The sequence below is a fragment of the Prunus dulcis genome, chromosome 3 (genome assembly GCF_902201215.1).
Source record: "Prunus dulcis chromosome 3, ALMONDv2, whole genome shotgun sequence".
Taxonomy (NCBI): domain Eukaryota; kingdom Viridiplantae; phylum Streptophyta; class Magnoliopsida; order Rosales; family Rosaceae; genus Prunus; species Prunus dulcis.
The window spans coordinates 18,775,600-18,800,249 of record NC_047652.1 but is presented as its reverse complement, the minus strand read 5'-3'; the positions used below and the strand labels follow the sequence as shown (position 1 = coordinate 18,800,249).

The window sequence follows — 24,650 nt, the reverse complement described above, 5'->3', positions numbered from 1 at the left end:
TATCTTATAATGAAGAGCAGAAAATTAGGATACTGTAGGATCTGAAGAGATGAAATCCTAATGCATCCATTGGCTAATGGAACAGCTATTGTTTTAGAGCGTTCCAAGTATTTATCTAACTTATATTTCTAAGTTTGTTTATCTGTCTGATGTTCTTCATGTCCGCTACAGTATGTTTGAAATGCTTTTCAGACAGCTTCGGAGCTCGGCGCTTTAAAACTTGCTTCTGTAATGTGTAAACACCACAGAAATAACTAGAATTGGTTCATTTTTCATTTCAGCATTCAAAGGTTACCTTTGTCTCAGGCTATTGTATTGAGCTTTACCACTCCAATTATGGCTTCAATTGTGGCCAGAGTCATTCTACATGAGAAGTATAAAATTGCAGATGTTGGAGGTATGTAATATATGTAATGTTTATAATTATTTATTCTTACTCTAGGTTGAAGATAATGTTGCATATTTGAGTCCTTTATGAAGTTGTTAGAATTTGGAAGAATTTCTTTAACTATAATAGTCAGGAAGTGATTCCAATGTCAATTGTCGTTCATTCTCCAGGTCTTGCGTGCAGTTTCTTTGGTGTGCTCTTCATTTTTCGACAAATGCTTACTACGCAAGGTACAGAAGTGAGTTAACATAATCTATATTATACACTAGATGTGGATGCTTTCGATATGTATAAAATTGTATAGATAATTTTAGGTGTGACACATGCATGCATCCTGTTAATCTTGCCTTTTCACTTTCTGCAAGGAAACAACTCCGAGACAGTAGTCCACTAAGTACATGTATACTTTATTACAAATGAGGAAGAAAGCGTATATGTGTCTCACTCCCTCTATATGCCTTTTGAGAGAACGCTACGCATAAGATTCTTGACAAAAAAAAGGTTTAGATTTGTATGTATGAGTGACGGTTAGTAATACATGTGCATGGATCATATTTCAGTAAATTCTGTGAAACTAGTTCATTATTGCCTATTAACCTTGAGCAGATTAATGCTTGTAAGAGAAATGGGCATGTAGAAGACACTAGCATGAAATAATGTAACATTTGGGTGTTTGCTACCACTATTCCTCGAACTCTGGAATACTAACTCTGGAATTATGCATGAGGATTAGATAAAAATGGAGGAAAGAATACAAGTGTCAAGGGAAGCAGCCATATATATGCAATCTTAGCCGGTATATTTTCATCAATAACCGGCGGAATCAGCTACTGTCTTACAAGGGCTGGAGCAAAAGCATCTGATCAGCCACTGTAAGATAGCTGATTGCTTGTTTGTAAATTTAAGTCCTGCATGAAAATGGTTAATAAGTTTTCTCTGCGCTTTTCAATTATGTTTCACTTGATTAATGCTATAAACTTTGAGCAAATATGAAATTGATGATAATGTGATATTTCTTTTTATCTTCAAAACCATTAACACTGGAACATTGCCATACTATCCCATTATGTTCAAGACCGTTTATGTAGCTGAATTCTTTTTCAGTTTCAGATGGGGTTTATACAAAGAGCATAACCTTTAATTAAGATGTCTATAACTGTTTCAGTTCCATGATTATCAAGGCAAGAAAATATTAAAAGCATGTAAGAGATTATATGATATTATGTTGCATTTCTAAAATGTACATCATACAGGGGGGTAAACACAACATTCTATTGCATCCAAGTGCTATCTTGGAAATTTCCGAAAAATTATTTTTATGTAGTAAAACTACCTAGATAAATTCTCTGTTCAATTTTCAGGTTGACAGTCTTTTCATTTGGTATACTGGCTAGTCCTGCTTCAGGAATTTGTCTTTTTGCCCTTGAGGTAAGTTGATGTCATGGTTGCAACGCTGTGCTTTATAAAGTTGTTATTTCGAGTCTGCCACACTCCTTGTTTAATATATCACTGATTGCCTAGCAACTTAAAACCCTCATTTACCTCTTTTTTTAATCTTTAATCTTTATTTTATTCAAGGGAGGGGGAGGGGAGATTCAAAATCTTGCCAGTATGATGTTATCCAGATTTATTTTCTGTTACCAATTCATAGAGATCTATCTGATTATAAATGATTAACAGATGCTGACTTTTATGACAAATGAATGATTATTATGGCGGCTATTAATTTCTTGTTGAATTTATGGTTATGAATTGATGCTGATTATGATATCTTTTTCTCACAAACAAGTGGGCTAGCTGGAGAGGGGTTGTTTCTGGTGCATTTCCAGTGTTATCTAGTATAATTTGTTGAAGCCTTGGCAGAGTCTAGACAGATATCTCCTCTAGATTATTGTTATTAGTTTCTTTTGCAATTTTTTGAGTTGAACGCTTTGACTTCGTAATGGCTGTGAGTCATACATTTAGCTTCAATGCTTTCCTGTTATTGTTCTTTTGATGTTATATGCAATTTTTAGGTGTGCTAAATATTACTTTTTTTTCTTTTCTTTCAGGAGTTTGTTTTCCCGGATGTTTATTCATTTTCAGTTATGCTTGTACTTGGTGTTCTGGCCTTCTTTGCAGAGGTGCTGTTCTGAACTTTTCTTTTCCCTATCTTTTTCTGTCACACACAGAATTGTGATGCAATGAAGCATGCACTCAACTATAGACTTCTTTTTCTCCGATAATGCTCCAGCAGTTATGGACTTCTCAACTTGTGTGGTCAATTTCAGGTATTTTTAGCTCGTGGACTGCAGCTTGAGAAAACCAGCAAAGTTGCAAATGTTATATACATGGAGGTAACTTTCCTGTTTGAATTTAATTATCACTCACATGATTTTGATTCTTAATTGGGATGAAAGTGCATGTAAAATGTGATGGGAATGAGATCTTGTAAAAGTATGGGCTGTTTGGTATGAGGAAACAGAACACAATTGGAAAATCTAGAAAGTGGCAATAATTACTATATTAAATCAGATAAAGAAACAAAAGAAAATGCATAATGAACATGAGAAGAAATTTTGGTTAAAATGTTAGCCACGATTCATCAACACTCTGGAGAACCTTTTAACCACAGAAAATGCTACCCAGTTTATTCTTGTTTTTCTTTGTTTCAGGCTGCCCTGTCACAATTATGGGGCATTGGTTCCTCAAGGATTGCTCCATCGTTTGGTCGAATTTTCGGATGTCTGCTTATTTTCGTTTCTGTTTGTTGCACCATGTATATTGGACCTGATAAAGAAATGGAATGAAAGATACAATTTCATCTGATTCGTTAAAAGTTGGGCACCTCATTTGTTGTACTCAACCTGTTCATTTGTAGAGTTCTTAAAATTGTATACAATGCAAGATAGCAAGCAAATATAGAGGCTTCGTTTCTGGGTTCACCTTTGATTCTTTTTACCACCTCTCTAATCTTGCAACAACAACTGATTGACAAGCTTATCCATATAGATGCAAACAAATAGAGCCTTCATTTCTGGCAAATGGATCACAATTACAGGTATCTGGGAGCATAGTCACCAACAGTGGACAATTTCTAGTCGTTGATGCATGTGAGCCTTGTATGCATTACTAGGAATCGACCACTCCCATGTGGTCAACTGATAATATTTCTTCGTATAGGAAGAAGAGTTAATCAAGTGCATAACTGAAGTTTAGAATTTGGAGAACAAACTTAAAAATCAAAGAGAGCACTATTGCCCAGAGGCAGAGATGTCCTTGCTGGATTAATTGATAGGGAGACCGGGGAGTGACAACTCAGTTGGAGAAAGTTGAAATCCTGAGCAGCTGAGCCGACTTTATTCTCTTTTTGATATGCTGATATTTTCTCTCTCTGGCACATAATTGATGATAGTTGTTGCCATAAATGAGTGAGGAAGACAAGCCATTACATTACTCTCCTGATTGTGCCTCAAAATTTTGGATTAAAAAAACACCCAAATTTTTTTAAATTTTTTTTTTTAAAAGAAAGAAAATAAGAAGTCCTTACCTTACTAATAACACCTCATATGTTAAAAATAACAATCTTATAGCACGTGACCGTATATCGTACTATTTTATAATCTCTCCATAATAACAGACATGTATGATGTATGCACAATATACCATCCAACACTTGCATAGCAATGTAATTTTCAATAGTCTCTTACGATGGCAGGACTATTTTAACTGGTGGTGGAGGTGGCCCTCTTCTCATTGGTAAGTACAAGCAATCATACAGTATACAATCTGTCCTATCTGTTCGTAAACCTCAATTCAGGTGGCCTCATGCAAACTTTTGTTACGAATAAAAGGACTTACAAATACCCAAAATATCGGCCCTATCTATTTTTTCTTTTTTTTAACTGCTTGCTTCCTTCACTGGAAGATATGCTCATATTTTTCGCAAATTACGGTTTGTCCTATGCACAATTTGTCTTTAATTACAGTTTGATACATGTGCAAAATTAATTCATCAAAAACACAATAAGAAAAACTTATATACACATGTTATACTGTCATTAGTAGGAACGTAGAAGTTCTTACTTACAGGAGGAGGAGGAAAATATTTTCCTTTTTTTTTTTTTAAATTTGAAAAAGTTCCAAAGCTGAAGGCCCCCTATATTTTAGGCTGGCAATGCATCCAAACCAAGCCAAGTCCACGATAGAGGAAGATAGAGAGAGAAAGAGGGGCTTTTTTTAAGAGATTCTTATCTTGTAAGTTTGAAAACGAAAGAAAAGCTCAGATATGGTTTTGGTTAGAAATGGGTTGTGTTTGTTTTTCAAATTCCTCCACGGGAATCGGATTTTTGTGGGGAATGGAATGTCATGCTCATGCTGGGAAACTGGGAAGTGGGAATATAAAAGGGCAGCAAAGAGAGAGAAGAGGCAAGTCTCCTTAGCCCAAAGCTCACTCACCCGCACGTGCAAACCCCGCCACCCTTCCTTCTTTGACTTTATGCTGACCCTTTATAAATTTGGTCCCCCTCCCGCTACATATTTACCTCCATTGCCCTTCTTTAGCAGGCCCAGCACATATATTCTCTCACTTTTTTCCTTTTTCTTTTTTCAATCGCAAAAGAAATAGAAGGGAAAAATCCAAATTCAAAATCAAGACACAATTAATGTCATTAAATGCCTTTCAACTCCAATGGTAAATCATTCACCTGAAAATGAGCCATAATGCAGCTCAACAACTTGCTTTACCTACCTACAACCATCACTCACTCTCTGTATTACCAACAATGACCTTCTCTTAACCAATAGTTGAAGTTCAAATAGAGAGCTGTAGTTGGTTTTGTTAATTATTTTGTTAGTTACAATCGATACCTAGACAATTGTCAATTATTGATTAATGTAGAACTCAAATATACACGTGACGACTATATATAATTAGCATTTTTCATTTAATAATTACACTTGTTAACCTTTGATTGATGAATCCCACCTCAATTGAGAGCCCCAAATTATTTGCCTACGCGTGACAAATACAATTTTCAACTTGTTCAAAAGAAAGTTGTGGGACAAGAAATGAAAATATATATGTAACCCAATGCTTGCAAAGTCATAATTGGTAGAGTGATGAATACTTATTGGAAAAAAAAAAAAAAAAAAAAACATTGGAGGGTGATGTTATGGATGTACTCAACAGTCATAGAGTGATAGAAAATCCTTTCCTTGGGCCCCCAAAAACCTTATCAAAAGATTTGCCGTACAACAAAAAATAGGGATAAAAGCGTCTTTTTCGGAGTTATTCCATCAGAAAATTGTTGGAAGGAGCAATGGCCCGAAAGGGAAGGGTAAATGTGTAATCTCAAACTGTTTAAAGGAGCAGGCTAGCCGACGACAGCAGAGAGAGCGTCACAGAGAGGCTTTGTGTTTTGCTTTGCATGTTGTTCCTTCTTTCTTTTCTCTGTGCCTTTATTTATTTTTAGCTCACTTGCTTTTATTGTGTGCTCACTTTATATCTGCACTTTACTTTGTTATTCCTTCTTCTTCTTCTTCTTTTGATTCCTGGGTTGTGTGGAAAGCACTCTCAGCTCATCTGCTTCACCAATGGCTGACATTACCCACCTTCCCATGGAACAGCTCCAAGACCTTGAGTATTGCATAGATTCCAACCCTCCTTGGGGTATGCTCTCTCTCTGTCTCTTGTTTTCACTTTCTCTACACTAAGTATCTGAATAACAAATGGGCGTGTTGTTCCAGTAGCTCTCTCTCTCTCTCTCTCTCTCTCTCTCTCTCTCTCTGTGACTATATCTGCCTCCATTTTTTTGTAATCTGGTCATGGGGTTTTAGTGCCAAAGAACATTGTTTTAGAGATATGGGATTGTGGGTTTTTAAGTTTTTGTTGTCAAGTTTGAAGCTTTAGTGCTTACTGAGATTGTAGTTACTGGTATTTGATATTTCTTCATCGACTATAATTTGAAGCAATGTGGCATTTTAACTTCACATTGTGAGCATGAGAAACATTTCTTTTCAAGAAAACGTTGTTTCTTTGCGTGTATTTCTATAAGTAACGAGAAAATATTGGAATTTGAACGTGTATCGCTATCAGACTGGTGGGTCATGCGGTTTCATTATTTAGAACTTGGAACAGATTATTTTATATGCTTTGTTTGGTTGCTGGGAATATTAAATTTGTAATTGGTTGGTGTAAGTTGATGTCACATCGTGCTTGACCGAAAATAAAAAGGTTAATGTGGCATCATTACAAGTTAAAGGACTTGCGTTGTGAAATGCAGCAACATATTAGGAAATTCTCAAGTTGAAGCTGTAGCTTAAAGTGCTACTGATGGTGTAATGAGTGTGTCTTCTCATTTCTTGGTTACCAAACAGAAGTTTGGTAGTCATCAGGGTAATACTTTATGTTAAGAATTTAGTAATGTGTGGACTGTAGTTACCAATTTGCCCATCAGGGAAAAGCTTCTCCATTGCTTGTGGAACTGCTGCTGATTAATATTTTGTTATTGTGCATCATTAGTGGCAAGAAGGATGATGTTGGAATTGTGACTGGCACGCACGTGTTAATAATCATGCTTTAGACATGGCATCTAATGATAAATATGTGCATTCTTGAGGTTTAGTACTCAAGACCAATTGGCAAAATGAAAAAAGAAAAGAAATGTTTGCCCTGTAGGATAGATTATTAGGGGTATTGAGAAAGTATGCAAGTTGCTTATATGTATAATTTTGAAATTCTGTTTTGCAGTTGAAACCATAGTTCTAGCATTTCAAAACTACATCATGATGCTGGGTACAAGTGTAATGATTCCTTCAGCCCTTGTCCCTGCAATGGGTGGAAGCGATGTAAGCCCGTCTTCTTGCAAACTAACAACTTTAATCTCGCAATCATGTTTAGTCACTTTGATAAAATTTTCTTCTTTCTGTTATCTTAACCATTTTCTCGTTCTCAACCAGGGTGATAAGGCACGAGTCATACAAACACTCCTCTTTGTAGCTGGAATTAACACACTTCTCCAAGCACTTTTTGGAACCAGGTTGCCTACTGTAGTTGGAGGCTCCTTTTCTTATGTCATTCCCATAGCTTATATTGTAAGCGACTCCAAACTGCAACGGATTATTGAACCCCATGAAGTAAGTAACTCTCCTAGAACTCCCCTTCACCCCCTTGGAAGTGTGTCTGGGAACCTTGTGGAAATAAATATATGCATCAACAATACCATGGCATTTTAATGCACCAATTAAGAAAGAAGAATTCATATACTAATTTACTATTAGCTGGCTTCGGAAGGATTGGTACCTTTAGTATCAACCTCTTCTTAGAGGCGGACCCATGGTTTCACTGCTGGGAAGGACCTGCCTTTGAGAGGAATATGCAGAAAGGAAGCTTAATTGCAAGCTTACCCGGCTAAATGTGATAACTTCCAGAATTGGTGAAATCATTTAAAATGCATCATATCAAGGAGCTTAACATTGGTTCAGGAATCTTTGCATAAGCCGTTGGCCTTTCTTTTTTCTTTTTACATGTATATCAGTCATTACAAGACTGAATAAGAGGTCAGATAAGTTCATTTGATTCATAATTTTTGTGACCTGATATTACAATTCATGTAAAATGTAAACCTCAATCCCATCAGATATTTCTGCATTTATTTCCTATTCAGCAATTGTACTTAAGCACCTTTCTGATTTGGTAGGGTATTGAAAGAGATCTTCCCATGTCATTGGTTTGCAGAGATTTATTCAAACAATGCGTGCTATCCAAGGAGCTCTAATTGTAGCTTCAAGCATACAAATCATTCTGGGTTACAGCCAAGTTTGGGGTCTCTTCTCACGGTATGCTAATAGTAGAAGATATAGTGAAAAGTTTAAGCTTCTAAATCATAAAAGATTGACAGCATCATACGGATTATTTTGCAGGTTTTTCAGTCCACTTGGCATGGCACCTGTAGTTGGATTGGTTGGCTTGGGATTGTTTGAGCGGGGGTTTCCTGCGGTGAGTTTTTCTATGACAATGTATTGTTCCATTCAGTTGACCCCAAATGAGCTTCCATGTCATGTGGTTAGTGCCTCTTTAGGAGCAACATTTCTTTTTCTGGACAATCACCATCGATTTGTTCTAGAATATTGTACAATTCCGGAAGCTAACTTCAAGAGGGCCAATCTGAGGATTTCAGCATATAAAATTTTCACCTTTTTCCATAGAGTATTTACCCTCTCAATGAATTTTTCAATGAAAATTTGAACATCCCAGCTTTTCCTGCAGAATCCCTACGTAGTATTTTTATTTTCGACCGAATTATTAAAACCTAATGAGAACTGAACATTGTGACTTTGTAGATAAGCATACTTCATGTAGTTTGTTCTTTTTACCATATATATATCTGATGGATACCTTACATTCCACTTTTGCAAATTTTGTAGTTCCTTCTCTTTGGAAATTATGCTAGTATATAATTTCAATATTTGTTTCAGTTGGGAAATTGTGTGGAAATTGGAATTCCAATGCTGTTGTTGGTCATTGGTTTGTCCCAAGTAAGTGCTTTTGCATTTTGCACTATCATTTTATTGACACTTGTATTAATCATTTCGTCCTTCATGAGAGTTTTGGTTTGTTTATTCTCAGTATCTGAAGCATGTGAGACCATTTAGAGGTGTCCCTATTTTTGAGCGGTTTCCAGTATTGTTTTGTGTCGCAATCATTTGGATCTATTCCCTTATCTTAACTGCCGGTGGGGCTTACCGTGAAAAACCTGTTAGAACTCAAATCAGCTGCCGTACAGACAGGGAAAATCTCATATCTACTGCCCCATGGTATGCCAATGAAGAATTTGCCTTCTCATAATGTGCCTTCTGAATATTTTCTGGTTTTGAGATCTTTTCTTATTATGCCATATCAGGTTCAAGTTCCCATATCCTCTGCAGTGGGGTCCTCCTACATTTTCAGCTGGTCACTCATTCGCAATGATGTCAGCTGTTCTTGTTTCAATGGTTGAGGTATTTATTATTGTTCTTTATTATATTTATGATTTGCCACATTGCTTCACTAATCAATGACAAGCCTTAGTCTGCCATCTTTGTTATGTGGCTTAAGAGTTGGGAATATGTCAGCTTCCTCTTTTTACATGTCTCTGTAATAGGACTGACTGCCTCATCAAAAGCATTTTGTGAGTCCTGACAGTTACTTATATATTGCAGTCAACAGGTGCATACAAGGCAGCATCAAGATTGGCGATTGCCACTCCTCCTCCTGCTTATGTATTGAGCCGGGGTATTGGCTGGCAGGTGAACTAGTCTCAAAACACTTGTGACTTTTGTGGCATACATCAGGCGAGCATCATGAATATAATACAAAGATTGAAGATATAGAATATTGTTTAGGCAACTCTCATTATAACAATTTTTTTTCTGGGGATCTAATGGTGATTCTAATATGTTGACTTCTAAATCACTATGTGCATTGCTTAAAAGCTGACTGGTTTTTTATATATATCATTTTCAGGGAATTGGCATTTTGCTTGATGGACTTTTTGGTACAGGCACTGGTTCTACTGTTTCTGTGTAAGACACCACAATAGATTTCTGCAAAGCTTGTTCTGGGGTCTTCTCCCATTTAAAGTTTTTTTTTTTTTACTAAGATCTTGATCATCTGTACCAGGGAAAATGTAGGACTTCTTGGACTGACCCGAGTTGGAAGTCGTAGAGTTGTTCAAATTTCTGCTGGATTCATGATATTCTTCTCAATCTTAGGTCAGTATTATTAACTTTATGAGACTCAAGGAAGTTCAGGTCCTAATTGGGAGCAATGCAATTCTTAGCTGCTCAACGGATATCCTTTTATATGGAACTTCCACATCTAATGGCTTGGTCTTGAAAGAAATCTAAAAGAATGTCATGTTCGTTTCCATTCAAAAGTTGAGGGTCTGAAGAGAAATCAAGTCTTTGCCATTGCATTTTCTCTTCCCTTTCGATTTTAGCTATAGTATTCAAGTGTAGGATTTTAATAAAGCTAAAGTTACATATAGTAGTCAGCCTTAATGGTTTCTCATTTGGGATTCAAAAGATTGTCCATGATTCATTTCCCTCTCTAATCCTTTTGCAGGTAAATTTGGGGCTGTATTTGCATCTATACCCTTCCCAATATATGCAGCACTATACTGTGTTGTCTTCGGCCTCGTGGGTATGTCACAACGCAAGCTTAAGTAAGATTACTTATTATTTTCTTCTCTCACTCTCTTCACAAATATTCCGTGCCTGTTTGCAGGTTCAGTAGGATTGTCATTTCTTCAGTTCACAAACATGAACTCTATGAGAAACCTCATTATCACTGGGCTTTCCCTGTTCCTTGGGATATCTGTCCCTCGGTTCTTCAACGAATATTGGAATCCTTCGCACCATGGTCTCGTCCATACCAACGCTGGATGGGTGAGTTATATCCTAACAAAACTCTAGTATTCATTCCGGTTAAGGTCTACGATATAACTAGATATCTGTAAATGAAGCACATGTTCATCTTGCTTGAACTAAAATAAGCTATGGGACATTCAAAGAATGGCTTTTGCAACTCTTTGGCCATTGATATTATAATCTTGTGTGTTTGCAGTTCAATGCATTTTTGAATACCATATTCTCCTCTCCTCCGACGGTGGGGTTGATCGTGGCGGTGTTTCTCGACAACACCTTAGAGGTGGAAAAATCAAAGAAAGATAGAGGGATGCCATGGTGGGTTAAGTTCAGAACATTCAGAGGAGACAACAGAAATGAAGAGTTCTACACTTTGCCATTTAATCTCAACAGATTCTTCCCACCTACGTAGCAGGCAGGATTTGGATGAAAGTTGAGACCGACACTTGAGCCAAGCTATCCAATTCCAATATTCTAACAATGATTATCCATCTCCATTAGTGTAGTAGTAGCATGTCCAATCCAAGGATTATCTTAGCAAATGCGAATTTTTCTTCTGCTTCACTATTTTTCAGTGGGCCTCTGTCATTAGGTCCAGAATAGGAAATTGTAGAGCATTTCATCCATGTCTTCTTTTTTGTAGCCCAAAATAATGAAGGAATATAATTTCTTTCTTTCTCTAACCAAAGTTTTGAAAATTAGCCAAGGAAGTATTATGTCGTTATGATTTTACATTTGCTTTCTGTCCCAAGTAAAATTGATTTAGTGCCAGTTTGACATTGCTTGTTTGGGGTGATAAGCGATTTTTTTTAAATTTTGAGAAGCACAGCCTGTTTGGTAAACTATGAGAAAATTATTTATTGTTAAAAATTGTTGTGAGAGAATTAGTTTCAAAGAGGTGCTGGTTTAATGATATTACGTGGGAATTAGTACTAACAACACTTTTAACAAAAAGTTTACCAAATGCCAAACTGCTTTATCTCACAGCAAATCTGACATCGATTATTTTCACAATACAGCAATGCCAAATTAATATGATTCAGAGGAAGATTGATATATTATCATTATTTGGTTATTAATCAATACAGTCTTGATCTCTTAGACCACAAGATTTCAAGAGATTGTGGTCACCCACCGTTGAATATTAATCAAATAGTTCAAAAAAATTTCTTAAAATGAATGCAAGATTAAGTGAACTGTTGAATTTACATCCAACGGTAAGCGACCACTATGGTCCAAAAGATCAGGACTGTTAATCAATATACCATTTTTTTAGACATTAATTTATAACTGTTATTTGAGAAGCTAAAACTTCTGATCTGCCATCATCACAACTAGTTTGTACTTACTGGTGAAAGGTAAATTTTGATTTCACCTTGCCATTATATTTCACGATGCCAATCAATTTAACTAATTCATTGACCTAGGGCATAATTTGATCATATTAAACATTAAATTTTACATTAATGAAATTAAAACCTCAAGACGATTCTAATTTCGGAGAGTAAAATGTAGTTAATCCAATTTTACATTTTAAAAGATTAATTTTTTTTATAAGAACGTATTAAATGATTATATCAATTCTTGGATATGTATGATACAAGTTCTTAGCCAAAAAAGCCATTTCTGTACAAACCCTGTGAAAATGGCAAAATAAATCACCCCAAAATCAAAAAAATTTCTTTTTGTAAAAAATCAATGCAACATTTTCGTTTTGAAAAATGAAAAAAGTAAAATTAAATTTTCTGAAGCCTCAGAAAGCCAGTCGTTTTTCATCAAAGAATATTCAGTCGGTAATTCCAACTAAAACATAAATCCTCATTGGCTTCAATTACTCAATAAACAAAAATAAAAGACCAACAAAATTAAAAATAAAATGTAATCGCAGTAAATCGGCTCCGTGGACCAGAGTGTATTAGGATCCACAGGTTCCTATCAGAATGCGAAAGGGATCGCTGTTGGTTCAATGTAGCATCGTCGGTCAAGGCTATTTCAGCTACCGGCGACGTGGCATCGAACCTTCAAATTATCGGGAAAAGAAGAAAAAATTGGAAATTAATAATTTCAAGAAAAATAATTTCGACCCTCAGAATCCCGTTCCAAATCACACACACGGCGGCACACCGGAACCACCTGTTCCCGACCAATGAACCAATCATCGGCGGATGGGAACGCAGCGGCTCTTTCCGTGTAGCCGCCGCTGTTTAAAGTGTCATACGGCACTTCCTATCACTTTGGGCATTCTTCCTCATTGGTATCAATCAGGCTGCAACTACAAAAACCCTAACACTAAAACACTATAAGCATAAAGCCCTGAAACCCCAAATTGAGAATAGAGACCAGCGGCTGCAACAAGTTTAACCAATAGAGCTGGGAGTCGCCAATTCATGGAAGATACAATGAGAGGAGGCTTTATATAGGAAAAGTAATGATCTTTTGAAAACCCTAATTCCGAATATGGGCTTTGTTTGTGTTTTGGGCCATAATTTGGCTCAATATAATAGGCCTCGTAATTCGGGCCTTAAGAACGGGTCTTACAGCTCGGTCCACTCGGCCGGCCAGAGCTCACCTTGCAAAGGTTTGAATTTTTTCAGCGCATTGCCGTCTCTGAAAGCAAGAAGAAGAAAGTGGTGGTTGGAAGGGCAGAGCAATTGCTGGTGTAGCTTGAAGGGCGTGGTTTGGTGCGTGGGAATGTCGATGGGGAGTGACAGCACTTGGGTTGGGAAGAAGCCTCTGAGACGCATCGGAGGCATGTCCGATGCTCTCTCCATTGCTTCGGATCTTGGCTTTTCTGTTGCCGCTCCTCCTACCCAGGTAAAGCCTCAGTCTCCTTTCTCTCTGTCTCTATGTCTTCCATGTCCAATTTCATTTTTTTGCTCACTTTGGCTTATAATCAGCTCCACCCAGTTTAGCTTTTCCTACTTCTTTTGATATTTAAGCTTAATTTTAGACACCTATTGAAATACAATGAAAGAACCTAGTAGGGTAGTGTTGGTATGGGCATATACAGGTGGAAATGAGTTTGTCTAAAGCTCTTATTGGAGCCAGTAGAGGGTATAGATGAATTATTTTGTCAAATGTTTCATGTTTGTGCCAGAGCAAAGCTGATCATTTGGTCAATTACAATGTGGACACTTCATGCTCCGAATTTCACAAAAGCTCAATCATATTTTTGATGTAGGAAGTGCTTCAGAACCTATCCACTACTACTGGTGAGAAGGGTGATGACTTGATAAAGGTTCTGAGGGAACTTACCTCTGTACAAAGAAAAATAGCAGATCTGCAAGTTGAACTTCAAGGGAGAAAAGTGAGCTATTGTAGTCTCTTCTTTCCTGTTTTCAGTTTACTGCGTTATCTTATATGTTGAACTGACTTGGTAATTATATTATCCTTAGGATGATAAAAACGTAGCACATTTGACACATGCGAGTGAAATGGAAAAGAAGTGTGAAACTTTAGCGAGGATTACAACCATATTGAAAGATGTGATTCAGAATAAGGTAAATTGTATGTGGTATGTTGTTGCGTTCTTGAAATGGATATGCTGAAGTCTCTTATTCTGTATGTTAGATTTCCATTGTCTTTGTCGAACCATACAATGATTTAACATTAAGTATCATTTGCATATTCTGTACGTTGTGCATTCTTCGATATCTGTAATAGTTCCTAACAAAGTCATCCCGGAGAATAATGAAATGGACTATAACATCTCTTTTGAAGCGGTTGCTGCGTTTCTTCTTCTATTTTTTTTTTTTTTTTGGAAAGAGACAATTTTATTTCAGAAAAGAACAAGGCACCAACGGAACAAGAGGTGGCCAAGAAGGGCCGCAGCATAAAACAGAAAGGCTAAAAAAACTCTACATTTCAAAACTACGGCTTTCCAATCTAGATGGATGAACTGAAAGTTAATCTCCCTAAATTCTGCTGAAACAGATGCCCATAGCGATGCCCAGAATCGGATACGATCCCAAAGCTGCTCTGCCTCATCCCCTACCACATCCTCAAAAATTATCTTATTCCTTTCCCCCCAAATTACCCAAAAAATTGCCATCATGGCACAATTTCCCAACACTGAACCCTTCCTCTTGCCACCAAAGAAGTTCAATCTACCTTCAAGCACCGCACTACACAATGCGAAGCTACCCCACGTTAGTCCTGTCACCTGAAACAAGTGTGCCCACAAGGAAGAGGCAACAGGACAAAGCAAAAACAGATGATCCACAGTCTCGCTGTCCCTTTTGCACATAACACACCAGTTAGGAGAAAAAACAGTTGCTGCGTTTCTTTTCAAGATTATGCTCTAGAAGATATGTCAAGGCTAGTAATATAGTGAACTGATGCTTTGGTTATCATGCTCTTTGAAAATTGAATTCTAGTGGACATAGAAGAACAAATTTACACACTGGGTTTCCTCTTTGGTACCACTTACATATGTGTATGTTATGGCATAAATAATTGAATTCATTCACATGTATCTTTGTCTCTCAATAATACCTCCTCATTTATAATTTTTTTTCTAATCACTGGCAGGATCGCATCATAGCCCGTCTTCAACAACCATATTCACTTGATTGCATTCCAGTGGAAGCAGAATATCAGGTCGGTTACCCTTTGTGTTCAGCAGTGTAAAATCCCTGTCTAATTTTTATTCTTATTCAAATTTTGTGAATTTGTTTAGGTGACTTGTATTAAAGATTCTAGGCTAAGATTATATCAGAGCCATCTTATTTTGACAAGTCTAAAGAGTGTTTTTAACTAAATCCAAGTCATATTGTTGAATTGTAAGAGTGTAGATTCATCAAAGAACTGTTTTGACAAACTTAAGGATTGGATATCTCATCAAGTGAAGACTGTTTTCTTAATGCTTATGGTATCTTTTGCTTGGGCCTGTGCAGAAACAATTCTCTGAATTACTGATGAAGGCTGCTAGTGATTATGGGGCCTTGACAGCATCAGTTGCAGATTTCCAGTGGAGTCAGACATTTAAGGAACCTCCTTCAGTTTGGGGGGTATGCATGCCAAAGCTTTTCATTTGTTTCCAAATTAACTGACCATGCATGTCGCGCATTTGGTTCTTCTGTGTTTTCCAGTTGCATGATGTTGTTTGGTTTAGACCACATTTGATTGTTGGCAACTACATGAGTATGTTACTTTTGCAATTTGCTGATAATAGCATTAAAGGAATTATTCGTCTTATAAAATTTATTTCCATGAAGATACAGAAGCCAAATATCAAAGATCTCATTAAGGGGTTCATGAGATTATATGATCTCCCATGAAGTATTGCCCTGCCAACTCATTAATGTTGTAGAACTTTTAGTTTCATGGCATGGTATAGGTCAAATAATTTCATCCCAATAAAATTCCCAGTGTCTCGTTGATTCAAGAAATTTGTTACATTGCATGGGAAGCTGCTACTGCATGATATGATCCTCATTTTGTTTAACTGATGCAGGAAATGCTTCGTCCAATTCCTGTTGCCTTAGCATCATGCACTCGGTTCTTTGAAGCAATGTCTGCTATGAGGGAATCATTTTCAACACTTCAGCATCTCAGAGTCGGTCATAGTGACGCATCTTCACCGATAACACCAGGCAAGGATTCCTCCCGAAGAGTACCAGGGGATTCCGAATGTGTAACTCCACCGCCTTGGAGAACTGAACCAAGCTTTGATGACTTAGCTATCAGAAGCTCAAGGAGGCCAGAAGTCAAGCACCGAGAAGCAGATGATGAAAACAGTGAGGGGGATGGAACTAGCCACAGGAGATTATCATGGCCTCCTTCAGTTAAAAAGAGTGGTGTTTAGTCAATTTGCTGAATTTCGTTGCGATGTTACTCAATGTATGTTTTTGTGTGAAATAGTCATTGTAATAGTAGAAGTATGCAAAAAAAATCCAATGCAATTATACACATTGAGACACTCATTAGTTTGTGCAGTATACATGTATTCTATTATGTCGAAATGTTTAAGTGATGCCATCTGACTTCTCCCATTTTAATCTTTCTGGGCCTGTACGTCAGATAACTGCTGGGCTTGGTACATCAGTTTGAAATGTGTGCTTGAATGATAAGGCAGTTCATGCTTATAACAACAAAAAAAAAAAAAAGATAAGGCAGCTCAAGCTTGGTTTTATCGAGTCTTCGATAGAAGTGGATTTGATGGGATTTTCCCATCACGACCAGATGTTGTTATGCTTTCGGCCTTTTCCTATAGGACTTCAAGAAGACACCAGCAGCTTCTGATTAGTTTTTTTGGGGTCAAATGTTGATGATAGTCAATTTTTTCACTTTTTGGACCAATTTTTTCGTTATTGTATAACTTCCGAGTCTGACAATATAAACATTTGTCGTCTGATAATTGATGTTATCTTACCACACCTAATATCATTGCAACAATTTTTCCTTTTTGATTTCAACTATTTTCAAGTGGGCCTTGAGTTGCATTGAAGGGAGAGGAGGAGCTGCATAGTAGTGTGTATACATAGAGCTTCAATGTGAAAATGAAAGGTCATATGCTTATGCACCCATCTCAATATGCTCTCTCTGGGAAACCACTTGTAAATTTCCATGCACCTTTCACATCTATGAGCCTTAAAAGGTGTACATATGCAGAAACATTTTCCTGTAACGGGGATACACTATTTTGTTATCCTGGCCAATAATGCTATATCATGTAGAAAAGTTATCTTGCTTGTTATTGCTTTATTGATCGGAAATAGCAAAAAATGATATTTCAGTTGCATGAAAGTCTCTCTCATAATACGATACGTTGTCAAACAAGGAGAGGGAAGGAGGTAAGACAATCAAAGAATTCACCAAACCAATTCAAGCTGCAGTTATGATCTCAAAAGTCAACCTCCAGATGAAAATAAAAAACATCAAATTTAAAATATTAAAAAAAACATCTTTATTTCAACATCAAACCATCAATCAATGTTATGTTACCTTCTCGGCTAAGGAACGAACTACCTAACATCCTAATAATAACCAAGTTTACTACAAATTACAATCGAAACAGCCTGTCATGCCCATAGAAAGGAAATTTACATTTATAATACCATTCAAAATTTCTAAAAACATCATCAAACTTTGCTTAGAGTCCCTATAAAGCCTAAAAATTGTGGGATATGTTTCAATTGCTGTTCAGTGTTATTAATGATTCATGTCATTTTTCTATTGTAACATAACATCTTTTTGGCAACATGAGGAGCCAGACAAATTGACCCTCAATCAATTAGTTCAACTTTTTAAATCAATGACTCTCAATCATTTACGCAAATACATGAATATAGTATTCTCTCACGAGCCTATATATCCCGATAACGATGAAAAATTCAAAGCGTATTTTACTGGGCTCCACAGTGACAGATGAGGTTGCAAATTACAAGAATAAAGATGAATTATCATCCAACTCCAATAACATGCATCATGCATGCCCTTTTGGGTATTTTATTTTCCAGAGAGGCAGATGTAAACTCAAAATTATGAACGTGATGCACATCGTGGTATATACATTGCTTCACTGTCCTCTTCTCTTATCGTTATGGACAGCCTTTTAGTTTTAGCCCCTTGCTAAATAAAAGGTTCCGTTCCAACAGCTCCCTGGGCCCCACGCCAAATCATAGGTTGTTCGGCTCAGATGAGGCCAATGACATCGCGGGTCCCACTGTTAATCATGTAATTCCTGATCGTGGTGGGTCCTTGCACCATGAGAGAGCGTAGGGTTTGGGTGCGGCGACCCATAGGGTAGCTAACAACAGACGCCGCATGTCTAGCCAAAATACATTATTGTCTAACAAATTACAAAAGTGAAAGGATTTTAATTAGCCAAAGATATTTATATATATGTTTCTTTTAGCCTGAAAATTCATTCTTGTTTGTTGTGGACTCAACAAAAAATCTCATTAATTATGAGATTAGAATTCGTATAACTACGGATACAGATAAAAATTTCAAATGACAAAATTGATTATAAAAATTTTGATATTAAATCACGTGAATTTAATAATGGACAAAATTCAAGTTTTATATAGAAACAACTACCACATCATACAATTCTCAACCAACAAGGCATAGTAATTACTATAACTAATTCCATTCATAAAATTCTAAAAGAGTTTTTGGCTCGCACCACACCGAAATATAATTCACAGCAATTAGTAGAAATTTTTATTGCGGGAAGTGAGAAGCTTCTTCATCTAGTATTTTCTGATAATTAGTGAGTTAGTGTAATTAACTAACCTAAAGCATATTCTGGGTTAGTCTAGTGGATTATTTTTCTAGACAAAATATAGGACCACTCTACGCGCTTCTACTCTCCCCTCCCTATCCCTAATCATTCACTGGTCACCTATTTCTCTGTGACCCTGACTTTATCCACCGATTGCCTCCCAATTTCGTAATTAATACCCCCTTTTTTTTATATATTAAAATATATAAAAAAAAGGAACGGTAGATGATTGGATCATACGGTAAAGAGCGTGCCGACGAGCGTAGGGGATAGCCTGTGGAGATTGGTCACACAAGTGGCGCGGTTATTTCCCCAGGTTTCGGTTTCGTTGAGGTTTCCGGCATGTCTTCCCCTTCCGCATGGAAATTTCGGACTTTATTATCCATCCACGCAACGCAAAACGACAATCTAGAGGAGAATAGTGGTGGCGGGAAGGAACCATATGCGATCCGGATATTCGAATTTACCATTTTGCCCCCCTCCCCCTTCCTCAATCTTCCTCATAAATGCCCAAGAGACGTGTCCCTGGGTCTCCCTCCGGACGCGACACCTCTCTCTCTCGTCTCGCCTTCCAATCCAAGCAAAGCAATTCATAAATACCGAATTTTTCAGAATTAATTAAACAAAAGACCAAAAAAAAAAAAGATGATGAAAGCGTTGCTGTGAAATGTGAACGCTTCCCTCCTCTGCCGTCCTCCAATCCCCGCCCTTGATTCGTCCACGTGGACTCCCCATTCTCTCTGTCTCTCTTTCTTTCTCGGCGTGCCTTTGTCTCTGTTATGAAGTTCGCCGGTGATTGCTTTCTCTTCTTTCTATGGAATTTCCTTCTTCTTCATCAACAAGGTCTCTCTCTCTCTCTCTAGTAAATGCATACATACATACAACATATGCATGCATGATATACACATAGTATGTATTTATATGTTGGATTGTGTATTGTATTAATTGCATTTGTGAATTCTGTGAAGCAGTGATTGGTGACAAATTGGGCGCAAAGCTTGATTGTGATGGGGAAATGTGACGCTGGTCGCTGTATTTTCCCCCTCACCAGTTTGCAAATTGGGTAACAATCTTAAATTTCTTATTTGTACTTCTTAAATTCTAATTATATTTGTTATTAATTTGCTTAATTTATTCTCGTTTTGAGGCAACAAGCATGTTTTAGTCTGTGCCAGAAGTGGTTTAGCAGCCTTGATTCTGAGTTTTATGTCATAAATTTTAATTTGCTTAACACTGGCAACCAGGTCAATTTACAAGTGAAGTTGATGCTGGTTTCTAATTTTCAGCTCTTGTGTATGTATGTGTATTTTGTTGTGATAGTGATTTAGTATTGCTAAATGCAGAGAAAACCTTGTGCTTTTTCACCTCTGGAAACATATTATGTGCTGCTGTTTTTGCTTATTTTCTTTTTTGTGTAAATTATGAAGTGATGTGTTTTGTGCTATTTGATTGCAGAGACTTGCAGTCTTACCTTTCGGATCTTAGCCTTTTCCTGGCCCCTGAAAGCAAGAAATTCTATATCTTGGTTGACAATCGGCCATGGCTAGGCTCACGGTCAGCACACTTGTGGCAATTGATGGTTACCAAGGTCACTCACTAGTCACTACACCCCCCATAATGTTCCAACTTACGATTTTTTTTTATTTTTTTCCAGTTCAATTTTATGGAGGAATAGAGTTTATATTTGTTTGATTTTCAGTCAAGGTTATCTCCTTTTGCCAACTCTAAAGCACGGAAGTTGAGAACAGAAGGAAAGGATGCTTGCTCCTTACCCAAGACTGCAAAACCAAAGAAGTTTGCTAGGTGGTTCTCGTTGATTAAGTCTCAGAAGAAGGTATTGCTACCTGTAAAGAAACTAAGGACTTCTTTGCTTCTAAGCCAGGAGTTGCATAGGACCTTGTATGGTTTTATTGTGTTTGAAGTTGCATGGAGCAATGTTCGAGGTATTAATTACGTCAATGAGCTTCAGGTATCACCCCCTTTCTATATCCTTCAATAGTTGTTTGCAGTTCTTTGTAAGTGTTGTTGTGTTATATGGTTGTGATGTCACGTGCAGACTGATACATCGCTGGCTGTAGAGGCTAAATTCATGCAAAGATGGGAATTTGACAGTATTGCTCAAGCTGCAAGTTGTATATCTTCATGGTTCTCAGGAACAATCTCTGAGCAGCTACAGTTGAAAGAGTATCTGAATTCTGCCATAGGTAGTCTCCATGAGGGTGTTTCTGTTGCACAGGACTCAGAAGGTAAATTCATGAAGCTCAGAACGAGAATTTCCTTTTGAAAAATTTTCCTTTGTTGGTTTATTAGAAAATTTGGATAAACATATAATTGGAGAATTTCTTTGTCTGGAAAAAGTGTTAGATTTTCATAGGTGCCACTATGCTACATGATGGCTGCTGACACTACTGTATTTCTCTAATACCAATGAAAATGAGTATGCAATGGTCTTTTGTTTTTAAACTTTTCTAGGAGAGGTCTTCTTTGATGCCAAAGAATATCCAGATGCCGAAGAATATCCAGAAACTATGCCGGTTGTTGAAGAAAATCTATCGTATAATAATCTGTCTATGGAGGAAAACTCTCTCCACTGCCTTAGTAGCAACTATAGTGTACATCCGGAAACCAGTAAAAATGGGACCAGTGTTGCACATACACCACCTCCACCTACTGGGCCTTATAAGAGGCGGAAAATAACCACGTCCATCAGCACTGGAGTTGAACTAGATACTTATTCCGAGGAAATGCAAAATCCTGAGACCTATATCAGTGACTCTGAAGATTCTGAGACCTATACCTGTTACAGTGAAGATGAAATGCAGAACTCTGAGGCTTATTCCTGTAACTGTGAAGATGAAATGCAAAACTCTGACGTCTATACCTGGGACTGTGAAGATGAAATGCAAAACTCTGAGACCTTTACCAGCGACTGTGAAGACGCTATACCAGAGACTGTAAAGACAACCTGTGATGATGCTTTTAAAGCTACCCAGTTCAGGGAAGATGCTATACCAGTAACTGTGGATGCCTATACCAGTGACTGTGTAGATGCTGTTGAAGCTACCCAGTACAGGGATGTACTTATTTTGTTCAGGTTCAATGACCGCGACCTCCCATTTAAACTAAGAGAAATAATAATGTCTGATCTTCGGTTACTGACGTTGCTTGAGGCTGGGCTTCCATCTTGGGTTATCTTCCTTCAGTCATACCCAGGGTTTTGCCATATCTATCGCCCGTGGATGTGCCCTCTTGCAAGAGCATTATATGTGCTGATCTCAGTTGTCACTGTTCTAATAGGATTTTATGACCTATACAAAAATGTTCCAGTTCTCAAGGTAACTGCATCTCGTCTTTGTGGGCCTCTATTTGATTGGATAGAGACCTGGTCGATGATATCAAGGATCAAATACTTGGGAACAATGCTATTTCTACACAACTCTCAGAAAGCTGTTCAGTGGTTTCTGACAATCAGAAGCACCACTCGATCCTTTATTTCAGTTCTCGCTCAGCCATTGGCAGAACCTCTTCTGGAGTGTTTTGGATTCCTCATTCCAGTATGGAATGTGCTTATTGAAGTAATAGAAAGCCTCTGTTCAATCATTTGGATTCTGGTTGGATCTTCATGCAGTCTAGTGGGGAACCTGGTACAGATTTTACTAGTTCCAATATGGTTTCTCCTATCGGCCATCTGGAGCATTGGTAGGTCATCAAATTTTTTGGATCACCCATTTTTCTGAAGTTATATTATCAATGGCGTCATACAATTGACAAAAAATCTTGTATTAATTGCATGTAGTCTTGTTTGCATTGTGTTGCAGGAACTTCCATTGTATACCCTATGTTGAGGATGCTATGGGAAATAGTCTATGCTCCGGTTCGCATGGTCGTTGCAGTAGCCAATGTCCTAGCTTTTATTTGTGCCTGTATATATGACATGCTTCGAGACATATGGCAGTTTACTAGCAGCATATTCCAGTTTGCTTCAGCCTCTCAGGCAACTGTGAGAACGGTTGAAGTTTCCATATGGCGTTCACTTTGGAATGACCTCTTTTCTCAGGTTTGGAAGATAAAAGTATATAATTGCAGTTATGCCTCTTGACAATGTCAGGTAGATGGTTTTATTGATCACCATTCTTTTCTTTTTGGGTTTCAGGTTTTCCGTGCGATCAGGAGTATCTTAAATGGTTTTGTTGCATTCTTCATAGCTTGTAACAGGCATCGCCTTAGGTATGCTTATTCTTTTCTTTAGCACTACTTATATCTTGTTTAGTGATCTGCATTTTTCTGCTCTCTAGCTTTTTATTTTTATTTTTATGCATAGACGTATGTCATGGTTGCTTAAGCCATTGTTAAACTTTATTTGATAGCTAGGACAATATATGCTGATGGCTAATTTCGGCATCATTACAAAGTTTCATGGTAATATCTTGCACTATACCACTCTGATAATGTACATATTCAATTAGATATTTAGGCCAAAGTGGAAATCTGAAAATAGCAACTAAAAAGAAAAAGAAAAAGGATAAATAAAGTTTTTTCAGAATTGGGTTTATCAGACCATAGAACAGCCTCATTGTAGCTGTCCTCCCTGATTGTGGGGGTTGTGCTGGACATTTTCTTTGGAAGATATGTAAGATTTGAAGGGTTTTTGACTTGTGCAGTAGTGTTGGGGCAACTGCAGAATCTTGGGAGATCATAAGGGGAGATTTCTCTTATAATGGAAAAATGGTGGTCAGTGGTGGCCTTGGAAGATACTATTAACCTTTTTTTTATATATATATACATGTACTTTTTAAACTTATTGTTTTGAACTTCTATTGCTGGCTTCCTGCTTATAGCATGACGAATAATAATCCATTTCTTTCAGTCTGCATGCAAATAAATTCCTTTGCCTTGCTGATGGTTATTTTATGCGATGGTTACAGCATTTATAATCATATACAAGAGTTTATCCAAAGATTACTGGGTCGAACCCGGAGATCATGGCGTGAAGATTCAAGACGTAGCAAGCCGACCGTTGAGACACGGAATCTGGTTAGCAGTCTAATGTGTGAATTTTAGATTATGGATTTCACTTCCCTGCACAAGATTGCAGCACAGAAATACACTTGCTAGTCACATGTACAGTAATTTTGCACGCACAATATGTGTTTCATGGTTGCTATTAACATAATTTAACACGTGTTTTCGCTTTTTCTTTTCTTATTCCTGAGTCTGCATGCTCCTAAACATAAACCTATTATATTTTGGTTTTGGCTTTGCAGTCAGAATTAAGAAGGAAAATCAACCTTGAGTAGGGTTTGGATAGTTTTTTTAGGAACACAGTCAAGAGAGTACTTTGTTTGAGAAGTGCTGGCGACACCGTGTAAAAACACAACCTTGACTTGAACAATCTAAGAAGAGATGCATTTGGCCAAAGAAGAATATGTAAGAGATGTAGCGACAGCGACATGTTAATACCACAGGAAGAGCTTCGTTTTTCCTTCCTTTCATTCTTTTCAGTTTTGTTTCCACTTGTTAATTGTTGGGGCAGACAATCTTTACATTTGTACATAATGTATCATAAGGAACTTCAGCTTAATTCTTCAACTTTTTTTTCTTTTTTTTTTCTTTCAAAAAGTTTGTAAGTGACAAGTTCAGAACAGA

General features: G+C 37.3%; 4 protein-coding genes and 3 non-coding genes across 9 annotated transcripts; 4 read left to right on the top strand and 3 right to left on the bottom strand.

Moving 5' to 3' along the window:
* Nucleotides 1-9: 9 nt before the first annotated feature.
* Nucleotides 10-3,313, top strand: LOC117623568. Of its 2 annotated transcripts, XM_034354596.1 has the most exons (7): nucleotides 10-397; nucleotides 559-618; nucleotides 1,122-1,260; nucleotides 1,750-1,816; nucleotides 2,440-2,511; nucleotides 2,659-2,724; nucleotides 3,043-3,313. In XM_034354596.1, the coding sequence occupies exons 1-7, from the start codon at nucleotides 337-339 to the stop codon at nucleotides 3,175-3,177; spliced, it is 600 nt and encodes a 199-aa protein (XP_034210487.1). In that variant the 5' UTR covers nucleotides 10-336; the 3' UTR covers nucleotides 3,178-3,313. The 2 variants fall into 2 exon arrangements, with proteins under 2 accessions (XP_034210487.1, XP_034210488.1); XM_034354597.1 differs by lacking the exon at nucleotides 1,122-1,260 and having other exon boundaries at nucleotides 559-626.
* A 2,548-nt stretch (nucleotides 3,314-5,861) lies between these two features.
* On the top strand, nucleotides 5,862-11,484 carry LOC117621343 (nucleobase-ascorbate transporter 1). Its single transcript, XM_034351761.1, has 14 exons — nucleotides 5,862-6,038; nucleotides 7,119-7,216; nucleotides 7,328-7,504; nucleotides 8,106-8,206; nucleotides 8,291-8,366; nucleotides 8,846-8,905; nucleotides 8,997-9,184; nucleotides 9,271-9,367; nucleotides 9,569-9,655; nucleotides 9,873-9,931; nucleotides 10,029-10,120; nucleotides 10,473-10,550; nucleotides 10,635-10,795; nucleotides 10,974-11,484. Exons 1-14 carry the CDS (start codon nucleotides 5,963-5,965, stop codon nucleotides 11,184-11,186), a joined length of 1,563 nt encoding a protein of 520 aa, XP_034207652.1. The 5' UTR covers nucleotides 5,862-5,962; the 3' UTR covers nucleotides 11,187-11,484.
* Nucleotides 11,485-12,519: 1,035 nt separating this feature from the next.
* Nucleotides 12,520-12,602, bottom strand: LOC117623653. Its single transcript, XR_004585181.1, has one exon. It is a non-coding gene; the product is annotated as a small nucleolar RNA snoR77Y (small nucleolar RNA).
* A 46-nt stretch (nucleotides 12,603-12,648) lies between these two features.
* LOC117623658 lies at nucleotides 12,649-12,794 on the bottom strand. Its single transcript, XR_004585186.1, has one exon. It is a non-coding gene; the product is annotated as a small nucleolar RNA snoR2/U65 (small nucleolar RNA).
* A 170-nt stretch (nucleotides 12,795-12,964) lies between these two features.
* Nucleotides 12,965-13,031, bottom strand: LOC117623659. The gene has a single exon (XR_004585187.1). It is a non-coding gene; the product is annotated as a small nucleolar RNA U49 (small nucleolar RNA).
* A 19-nt stretch (nucleotides 13,032-13,050) lies between these two features.
* Nucleotides 13,051-16,773, top strand: LOC117623435 (AUGMIN subunit 2). The gene is made up of 6 exons (XM_034354412.1): nucleotides 13,051-13,588; nucleotides 13,956-14,081; nucleotides 14,170-14,274; nucleotides 15,305-15,373; nucleotides 15,670-15,783; nucleotides 16,230-16,773. Exons 1-6 carry the CDS (start codon nucleotides 13,232-13,234, stop codon nucleotides 16,578-16,580), a joined length of 1,122 nt encoding a protein of 373 aa, XP_034210303.1. The 5' UTR covers nucleotides 13,051-13,231; the 3' UTR covers nucleotides 16,581-16,773.
* A 2,541-nt stretch (nucleotides 16,774-19,314) lies between these two features.
* On the top strand, nucleotides 19,315-24,593 carry LOC117622305. 2 transcript variants are annotated; one of them, XM_034352944.1, is made up of 10 exons: nucleotides 19,322-19,847; nucleotides 19,976-20,067; nucleotides 20,460-20,592; nucleotides 20,704-20,973; nucleotides 21,061-21,250; nucleotides 21,477-22,703; nucleotides 22,823-23,061; nucleotides 23,158-23,231; nucleotides 23,930-24,038; nucleotides 24,269-24,593. In XM_034352944.1, exons 2-10 carry the CDS (start codon nucleotides 20,012-20,014, stop codon nucleotides 24,299-24,301), a joined length of 2,331 nt encoding a protein of 776 aa, XP_034208835.1. In that variant the 5' UTR covers nucleotides 19,322-19,847; nucleotides 19,976-20,011; the 3' UTR covers nucleotides 24,302-24,593. The 2 variants fall into 2 exon arrangements, with proteins under 2 accessions (XP_034208836.1, XP_034208835.1); XM_034352945.1 differs by lacking the exons at nucleotides 23,930-24,038; nucleotides 24,269-24,593 and adding an exon at nucleotides 23,666-23,892 and having other exon boundaries at nucleotides 19,315-19,847.
* The last annotated feature ends 57 nt before the right edge of the window (nucleotides 24,594-24,650 follow it).

Coding starts and splice junctions, on each gene's coding strand:
- LOC117623435 (XM_034354412.1), top strand. CDS start 13,232: ATGGGCTTTGTTTGTGTTTTGGGCCATAATTTGGCTCAATATAATAGG. Junction 15,374..15,669: donor CAGTGGAAGCAGAATATCAG/GTCGGTTACCCT, acceptor GGGCCTGTGCAG/AAACAATTCTCTGAATTACT. Junction 15,784..16,229: donor AACCTCCTTCAGTTTGGGGG/GTATGCATGCCA, acceptor TAACTGATGCAG/GAAATGCTTCGTCCAATTCC.
- LOC117622305 (XM_034352944.1), top strand. CDS start 20,012: ATGGGGAAATGTGACGCTGGTCGCTGTATTTTCCCCCTCACCAGTTTG. Junction 20,974..21,060: donor ATTACGTCAATGAGCTTCAG/GTATCACCCCCT, acceptor TGTCACGTGCAG/ACTGATACATCGCTGGCTGT. Junction 22,704..22,822: donor ATCGGCCATCTGGAGCATTG/GTAGGTCATCAA, acceptor ATTGTGTTGCAG/GAACTTCCATTGTATACCCT.
- LOC117623568 (XM_034354596.1), top strand. CDS start 337: ATGGCTTCAATTGTGGCCAGAGTCATTCTACATGAGAAGTATAAAATT. Junction 398..558: donor TAAAATTGCAGATGTTGGAG/GTATGTAATATA, acceptor TTCATTCTCCAG/GTCTTGCGTGCAGTTTCTTT. Junction 619..1,121: donor ACAAATGCTTACTACGCAAG/GTACAGAAGTGA, acceptor CATGAGGATTAG/ATAAAAATGGAGGAAAGAAT.
- LOC117621343 (XM_034351761.1), top strand. CDS start 5,963: ATGGCTGACATTACCCACCTTCCCATGGAACAGCTCCAAGACCTTGAG. Junction 7,505..8,105: donor GGATTATTGAACCCCATGAA/GTAAGTAACTCT, acceptor ATTGGTTTGCAG/AGATTTATTCAAACAATGCG. Junction 8,207..8,290: donor GTTTGGGGTCTCTTCTCACG/GTATGCTAATAG, acceptor ATTATTTTGCAG/GTTTTTCAGTCCACTTGGCA.